This window comes from Sinocyclocheilus rhinocerous, unplaced genomic scaffold, assembly GCF_001515625.1.
Source record: "Sinocyclocheilus rhinocerous isolate Xijiao unplaced genomic scaffold, SAMN03320098_v1.1 scaffold36, whole genome shotgun sequence".
NCBI lineage: Eukaryota > Metazoa > Chordata > Actinopteri > Cypriniformes > Cyprinidae > Sinocyclocheilus > Sinocyclocheilus rhinocerous.
Window position 1 is genome coordinate 2,375,070 of NW_015664459.1, and position 9,292 is coordinate 2,384,361.

Here is a 9,292-nt window from a genome sequence, read left to right on the forward strand (position 1 = left end):
ATTGCATCTACTTCCGGAAGGCCAAATAAAGTGCTTTTGCTTTCGCACTGAATCACACAGCGTCTCCCTGACATGGCTTTATCAACACTACTGCTGTTCCTGAAACCACGCTTTCTTTCTTTGCGTGCACATTTGGGCGGTGTTATGCAAATCTTCCCACAGAGCGACGTAGGTATGTTGGGGCGTGTTAGAACGAGCCGTTTTACGTAGGCGTGGCTGACTCTTAACTTTTATAAAGAATATCTCTTTGGATTTGAGACTTTAGTCTTTGCAACTTTACAGATCTTCTTTATGCACCAAGAGCTTGTAACACTCCAAAGAGAAAGGAAAAATTGAAATCGCATCATATCACCCCTTTAATAGCCAAAATGAGCTTTTTACTGTTTTGTCTTGCTTTTTAAAGAAAAAAATCAATTACAAAACAATTTACAATTTTTTGACACTGAACATTTTTTTAACATTCAAGCAGACATTATACATTGTACCAACAGACATTATACCTAGGGGTGCTCCGATCAGGAAAAGCAGTATCTGACGATACCAATCACCGATACCGATCTTTTTAAAGCCTTCTTTTTATAGTATGTGCTGCAAACGGAGTAATGTGAACCTAGCATTATGTGTGTGCTCTGCGAATGTGCATGAGCGCAGTCTCCAGGAGAGCGTGCGAGCGCTGAATGGTTATAAACACTGGCAAGAATTAAAAAGAAATGCAATTTATAAACTTTAGTGACAATGTGACACTGCCTCGACTGTGCAAGTGACTATTCCTGTGTCAACTGTGCAGCTCGCTTATAGACAGGTGTGATGTGTGGTGAATTTGAAGCCATTTGCGTATTGCGTATATTCAAATTACTTTATAAGTTATTTAATGAAGAAATATGAAGGCGAGTACCTCACCTTCAGTATTATAATTATTTCACCCGCGCCGGACAGAGACTGACACGTGCCGCTGCATGTCGTGCCAAACCTCTCACGGCAGCATCATCAGCATGAGATCAGTTTTTTTGAGATCTGCCTTTTCAGAGACCGCCGATCAAACATCCCAACGTGATTATCGGCCGATAGTGATCGGTAGCCGATCAATCGGAGCACCCTTAATTATACCAAAGCACAGTTTAACTCAAAATTAATAAGTTAGTAAAATCATATTTTTTGGCCATTTTTGAGACCCCCTTCTTGAATCAGCATGTTTTTTTTTTTTGTACAAATAAATGCAGCCTTGCTGAGCAGAAGAGAATTCTTTTAAACATTAGAAAATATTACAGATCCCAATCTGAACACTGTGTGAATGTGATGATAAATGTAGAGCTGTTGTAATTATTATCGTCTTACTTTTTTATTTTATTTTACAGAACAACAGTAAAATTACAATACTAACATTTATTAATGTTGATGGAGTTCTTGCTTTTTGTCAGCTTTTATTTTGGCGGAAACCCACAGGAAGACCTCAGTGCTTGCTACAACTGCAGATTTATAAATGATTCTCATTACGAATTTGGGAAGATGTTTGTCGCACGTATCACATTGTCACATGCCTTGTAAAAATTCATAAAAATGCTAACGAGCAACTGACAAATAACACGGTTTCAGCACTGTTTGAATAGATGTCATTTGTGTGTGTATTAGAAAACAACATTCTGCAGTTTATTTACTAATTGTTTGAGGCAATTTCGCAATTTCAATCATAATACGTAACCAGCAACAACCACCCCTTCCACTTCTCATCGAAGACATGTGATGCAGTTCTAAGACGTCTCTCGCTGTCGGTGCTTGTAATGATTTGTTGTCTCGGACACTTTTAAATGCTTCCACACTGCCAACAAGTTTGCTGCATTAGTGCACATCTCTATTTAATCACGTCACGTCATTGTTCGGTACAATTTATTCGGTCTTTTCGCTTTTAAAATAAAGGCTTTAATTTAAGTGTTTTTTTAAAGTGTCTCACCAAGGCTTTTTATTTATTTGACCAAAATACAGTAAAAACAGTAACATTGTGAAATATTATTGCAATTTAAAATAAATTATTTCTATTTGAATATATTTTCAAATGTAATTTATTCCTGAGATGGCAAAGCTGAATTTTCAGCAGAATGTTCTGCAGGATCATGTGACATCCTATTACTCCAGTCTTCAGTGTCACATGATCCTTCAGAAATCATTCTAATATGCTAATTTGGTGCTTACAGCCACTTTTGATCCTTTTTTTTTTTTTTTTAATATATTTCTTAGCCCAAACCTTTGAATGGTAGTCTATCAGTTTCCACAACAATATTAAATAGTTTTTCGCATTGATAATAATAAAAAATGTTTCTTGAGCACCAAACCAGCATATTAGAATGATTTTTAAAAGATATTGTGCCACTGAAAACTAGAGTAAGGGCTGCTGAAAATTCAGCTTTATAAACTACATTTTAAAATATATTGAAATAAATATACTAAAGTAGAAAATGATTCTTTTAAATTGTAATTTATTACATATTACATGTAATTTATTAAAATAAAATAATAAACTAAATAATAAAGTGTGATTAGGGCTGCACGATTAATCGAATGCGATTGTCATGCGCATTTTGTTAAAAAAGCCGGTTCTGTAATCAGCAGGAAATCATCATCACGTGCTTTCAGATGGAGCAGAATTTACTACACATAGCCGTAGTTCACTAACAAGTTACGCAAAAAAATTAATAAAATAAAAATAAAATCGCAGACGGTTTTATTGCGCGATTCTGAAATCGAAGAAATAATTCGCGATAATGACAGCTGTTTGCATAGCTTCTCAGTGAACTACGGCTCTGTGAAGTAAAGTATTTGGAGTTTCAGCACGAGAGCGCCCTCTGGCCTTCGTATGGAGATTTACTGCTGATCACAAAACCGTGCTTCACTGAAAGATACGCATGAAAATCGCAGCTTCTGTCGAATCGCGATCTCGATTCCATTTCGATTTATCGTGCAGCCCTACGTGTGATAATACTATTTTATTTTAAAATAAAAAGGGAGTATTAAATACAAATACAATTATTTTATAGTAAACTTAAAAATAAAATGCTAATATTTTTTTTATTATTATTATTTTAATTTGAACCTTAATTATTATTTTTAATTTGAATTATTAAAATTTTTCATTTTCAAACTTAAAATCAGCAAGCTTTTATTTTGGCAGGTTGCCGGCAAGCAAGCTGCCGATTGTAGAGCGTCAGTGAATGAAATGTCACAGTTTTGCATTGTGCTTTGAAAACGTTAGCCTAGATTTATGCTTTCAGTTTGAATAGAAATCTTATACAGTACAGTTTGTCGATCTAAAATGGTAATTGTGCATTAACAGCCGTCAACCATGGCTGCGTTTCCCAAAAGCACCGTAAGCCTAAGTTGATCGTAGCTCCGTAGGTGGCAATGGGTCTACGATGTACTTAGGCTTACGATGATTTTGGGAAACACAGCCCATGTCGGTACGCAAACGTGCGCTCTGAACTCATTTACACAGCGCATTTCTTATTTTGGTCGCGCATGCGGACCACTTATGTGCACCCCTGACTATATTTTACTGTGTTTTTGATCAAATAAATGCAGCCTTGGTGAGACTTATTTCAAAACCATTAAAAAAAATTTAATTATTCCAAACTCTGGACCGGAAGTGAATGTAATAAAAAATAACTTGAGAAATCAATTAATTAAAGCAGATAAGGAAAGCCGGCTCACAAAAGTAGGGGTGTTCCATGGCCTCTTGGGCAGTCAGTCTCTGTTGATGATCATAACGCAGAAGTTTATCCAGCAAATCCAAAGCTTCTGGGCTCACCAAGTGCTGATTCTCAGGCTGAACAAAGTTCTCCCAGCGCTTACGGGTCTGCCTGAAGATGTTTGCAGTTTCAAAATGAAATCATTTAAAATCAATATGTAGAATTCACTAAAATATTGTACAAAGATCCTTAAAAACGGACTAATGTGAAAATCACTGTCAATAATTCACGGACTCACTGGCCAAGCAGATCTTTGAAACGTGTGTCCAGCTCAATGTGATACTTGTTCAGGTAGCTGAATAGCTCTTCTGTTCCAAGAACCTTGGCAATTCTGACCAACTGCAGGAAAGATTCTGCTGTTAGCATACTGAATATTTTAACACTACTTATTGTAATATTTTTTTACAGAAGAATGAAAAGTCATACCTGGTCATAGTTGTCTTGACCATGGAAAAATGGCTCTTTCTGGAAGATCATACTGGCTAACATACAGCCTAAACTCCACATGTCCAAACTGTAGTCATACATCTGCAAATCATTTGGGAGACTTAACTGCAATGTCTGATGGTAATGTTGGAATAAGTTAACTCCATATAAGACTGGCTCCTAAAATCTGGTCTTGTCTGTTCAATTGGCTAATTGTGAGGCTAATTGTTTCTCATGGGAACATCTTTAAAAATAAATCTGCCTGGCACCTCAGTGATAAAACTCTTGCATTCATATGGTGATTTATTATCCATAATGGAGGAGTGAGTTCTGTGATCCTGCAAACCTGGGAACATGCTGCTCAAACGGTCAGTCACATGATTGTCAGCTGTAAACAGCTGTCTGTTTTTCCTTGGACAATGAAAAAAAAAAAAAAGAGTATCTTTTATTGAATATGTATTACAATAAAGATTTTTAAATGTAATTCATAATATCCTATTCATTATTTGATTATTTAAATATCTTATTTAAATTTAACAGGAAGCTTAACACTCTATAGTTTAAATGATTTTCTGTCTTGCATTTTCTTTCAAAATGATGAATGTCACTTTAAAGATCTGGGCCCGTATGTATAAAACTTCTCAGAAATGCTCTTAAGAACAGTCTTAAGCTTTGACTTGAGTGTCAAAAAATTCTTAGTAAAAAGTAGGACTTGTCTAAGAGTAGGAGACCTTTATAAAGAAGCTAAAAGCAACTTTCAGTCAAGCCTAAGACTGATTCTTAAGTGTTGACAGGTGACACTTAAGTGTTGTGAACTAAAGACTACAATGATGTCAACTCAAAATGGCTGCCCTCGACCGCTGAAACAGCCAATAGTGAGCCTGCTCATGTGAAGTCACAGCAGCAAAACACCAATCATTTAATGTAACTATAATAAAATCATTTAATTAAGACACTGAAATATTTTAATATTTAAATTATTATTAATTTCGCTTTGCATTGTGCAAAATTATCACAAATTATTACTGATGCTTTGAAATTGTATTCTATTGGTATTTCTTCTCATTTACAGTTGGATCAATGACGTGAACATGAGTTCCATCAACGGCTCCAACAACTCCAGGAAAGCCCACAATCCTCATAAAAGTGGCTTGTTTTTGCAGCATGGTTTGACGGTCAGTTGGAAGGTCAATGAACATGATATAGTAGTGGCCAAAATGGATGTCCGGCCTAGGATGTTGCATAGTTGCTCAGAGTCAATTGTTTTATTTATAATAATGCAATGAAACATACCAAATTGTGCGGTCATACTTTTTGGTCATGCTGTCATACAAAGAAATTATGAACACATGCAAAAACAAGAGGACCAACGAAATATCAATAACATGATGTTGTAGTAAATATCAATAATATCAAATTGCCAATTTAGTGATTTTGTCACTAGATTTAGTGACTTCCTCACCCCTTTTGAGACTTTTTTCAAAAGCCTAGCAACAAAATCAATTTCTTGGACGGAAAGTGTGTCTCCTCCTTGTGCTGCCATCTTGTTACTTGTTACATCTTGGAATGCATACATACACTCCTAACTAGGTTAGGAGACCTCTCCAGCTCTCTTAAATCATTTAGGAGCTGAGACCTAGTCTTAACACTTAGGAACCTTTATGAATCACACTTATTCTTAAGTCTAGGAATAGGAGTAAAATTACGTCATTCTAAGAATTTTGACACACTTAAGACTACAATTTTACTCTGAACGGCTTTATACATACGGCCCCAGGGCCCGTATATATAAAACTTCTCAGAAATGCTCTTAAGAATAGTATTAAGCTTTGACTTAAGTGTCAAAAAATTCTAAGTAAAAAGTAGGACTTTTCTAAGAGTAGGAGACTTTTATAAAGACGCTAAAAGCAACTTTCAGTAATATATACATACACACAGATACATATATATACACACACACACATCAAATCTATGTACATAATAAATATTTTAAAGATGTACTGCATACTGTAATGGTTAATTTCAAAAGTTTCCAGTATTTCAGTAATAAACGTTCATATTTAAAAAGCGTGTACATTACCGTAAAGTGCACCAGTTAACATAAGGTGCTTGGCAGTGGTCAAAAAGGATTTTAAAAAATGACTTTTGTAACCTCAGAGATATGGATTCAGACGGCAATTTAATTACCACACAACCTTGATGTTTTCAAAAACTTGGCTGGTAATTTTTACGTGGGTGGTGGGAGAAAAACAACACAATTCTGCATTTAGATGGCAATAAAACCCCTAGCAATTGTAAAATTGCCTTACATCCCCATGAGAAACAATTACTGTCTGAATAAGGCTAAACACATGACACTGTAAAATACATAATGATTACAAAAGGGACATATTTCAGGAGTTATTGATGTAGAAAATCACATAAACCTGAAGTGTTTCCACCCAAAAAAACTGTATGGACAGACAACGATTATAAGACACAATTTACCTGATAGTCAACCAGCAGTTCTGGTCCCTTATATGATCTTGAGGCGACCCTTACATTGTATTCCTGTGCGGGATGGTAGAACTCAGCAAGACCCCAATCTATGAGCCGCAACTACGCCAGGTTCAAATAAAAAATTTAAAAAAAAAACACATACATCAGGTCACCAACATTGATCTGCAGTCACTAGCAAGGAACACATTCAAAAACGAATCCACAATGCTGTTATCTGACTTCACCTTTCTCATTTGGTGGTCTATCATGACATTATGAGGTTTGACATCCCGATGCATGATGCCCATGCTATGAGAGTAGTCCAGTGCCTGCATAGAGACAAAGCAGACGCACATAACGCACTCTCCTGTTCAAAATAAATGACAGCGTAATCTTATTTCAGCTACATCACAGCATTCTTACCTTTAGAAGTTCATACAAGTAGAACCGGATATCAAAGTCTGTTAGTCTCTGATAGAGATCCTACAAATCAGAAAACATCATGAGAGATTAAATGCTGCATATTTCAGTTTATCTCCTTTTATTGATGATATCCAAATATGATCAGACAAAAGTAGTTCATATATATATACATACATACATACATACATACACACACAGAGAGAGAGAGAGAGAGAGAGAGAGAGAGAGAGAGAGAGAGAGAGAGAGAGAGAGAGAGAGAGAGAGAGAGAGAGAGAGAGAGAGAGAGAGAGAGAGAGAGAGAGAGAGAGAGAGAGAGAGAGAGAGAGAGAGATCTTATACATACACACACACACACAAATTTAGTCATTCAGCAGATGACTTACAAATGAGGACAATAGAAGCAATCAAAATCAACAAAAGAGCAATAATAAGCAAGTGCTAAGACAAGTCTCGGTTAGTCTAATGCAGTACATATCGAGGGGTGAGAACCAGAAAGGCTTAAGTGACATTTCACAAACTTTATGGGAGAGCCAAAACAAAAATTACCATAGTTTGATCTAATTTGTGTACTGATTTCAATTGTTTATAATAAAAATTTGTACACTCATGTATGACAGTACTTTTGCCAGTAGAAAGAGCTCATTAAGAGCTTTCATTTGGTATATAGATCTCTATTTCACCAAAAATTTCACTTATGCCCTTCTGGTTCTCACCCCTCGATATATACACAATATATATATTTTATAAGTGGTACCTTGAAGTCCGTGTTATTGATGTACTCAAACACAAGGGCTGGCGTTCTAGACTGTGGAATACCAAAAGAAAGAAAAAAAAAAAGAATACAAAAAAAAGCGTAAAAATATAACTTATAACAAAGATGGAATGCATACATACAGTAGACACTTCCTGTTGGTTTACTGATTTACCTGACACAAATTAACCCTAATTTAGAAGCAGTTATGGATAACACTAGATAACTGGATAATAAATCTGCCAGTTCTGTGATTGATTTACAGTGGGGAAAATATTTATTTGATCCCCTGCTGATTTTGTAAGTTTGCCCACTTACAAAGAAATGAAGGGTCTGTAATTTTTATGGTAGGTTTATTTTAATGGATAGAGACAGAATTATCAACCAAAAAAAACCAGTAAAAAAACACATTATATAAAAGGTTAGAAATTGATTTGCATTTCAGTGAGTGAAATAAGTATTTGATCCCCTACCAACTAGCAAGAATTCTGGCTCCCACAGTCTGGTTATGTGCCAATGTGGAACACAGATTAGTCCTGTCACTTTAAAGGAGACATATTATGCCCCTTTTTACAATATGTAATATCACATCCTAAGCACACGGACAGAAAGCAGCGGTCACAGCATGTGAGTACTAAACGAAGTTCTCATTCACACACAAGTTTGTTAAAAACACACGAGTAACAAAAAACAGTCGGTTATGTCTGTGAAGGTAAAAAGCTGGGAAATAAATCGCATGTTTATTTTAGATCTGTGTGGCAGCAGCAATATACAGTCACACCCCACACCCCTTCCGGGATTTCCACTGAAAATAAAATAAATCCACTCCTCTCTTGTCTCCTCTGAGGCTGGGACTCTAAATAGTGTTTTGTGCAGCTAATGACAGAACAGTTAGCATGTTTTGCTCAAACTTTCGCCATGGCATTAGAACTGGTACACCGTTGTCGCTTGCGAAAACACAATAACGGCTTATTATAATGGTTGGTAGATGCATTGGAGACCTGATTATAGCACTTAAAACCTGGAAAAGTCAGATTTTCATGATATGTCACCTTTAAAGGGGTCATATGATGCGATTTCAATTTTTCCTTTCTCTTTGGAGTGTTACAAGCTCTTGGTGCATAAAGAAGATCTGTAAAGTTGCAAAGACTAAAGTCTCAAATCCAAAGAGATATTCTTTATAAAAGTTCAGAGCGAACTACCTGGAGGAGCTTGTTAATGATCTTGGGACCACAGTCACCAAGCAAAACTTTGGTAACACACTACGCCGCAATGGACTGAAATCCTGCAGCGCCCGCCAGGTTCCCTTTCTCAAGAAGGCACATGTACAGGCCCGTTTAAAGTTTACCAAAGAACATCTAAATGATTCAGAGAAGGCTTGGGAGAAAGTGCTGTGGTCAGATGAGACCAAAATTGAGCTCTTTGGCATTAACTCGACTCGCCGTGTTTGGAGGGAGAGAAATGCTGACTATGACCC

The 9,292-nt window shown here is 36.2% G+C and overlaps 1 protein-coding gene across 2 annotated transcripts in view; it reads right to left on the reverse strand.

Moving 5' to 3' along the window:
- Positions 1 to 9,292, reverse strand: part of csnk2a2a (casein kinase 2, alpha prime polypeptide a) — a 14,746-nt gene that overhangs the window by 2,499 nt on the left and 2,955 nt on the right. For both annotated transcript variants that reach the window (XM_016540913.1, XM_016540912.1), the window contains 7 exons: positions 7,819 to 7,869; positions 7,065 to 7,124; positions 6,887 to 6,970; positions 6,651 to 6,761; positions 4,164 to 4,265; positions 3,976 to 4,076; positions 3,700 to 3,848 (listed from right to left, as the gene is read on the reverse strand). In XM_016540913.1, coding sequence (XP_016396399.1) covers positions 3,700 to 3,848; positions 3,976 to 4,076; positions 4,164 to 4,265; positions 6,651 to 6,761; positions 6,887 to 6,970; positions 7,065 to 7,124; positions 7,819 to 7,869 — 658 coding nt within the window. The remainder of the gene's footprint in view (positions 1 to 3,699; positions 3,849 to 3,975; positions 4,077 to 4,163; positions 4,266 to 6,650; positions 6,762 to 6,886; positions 6,971 to 7,064; positions 7,125 to 7,818; positions 7,870 to 9,292) is intronic.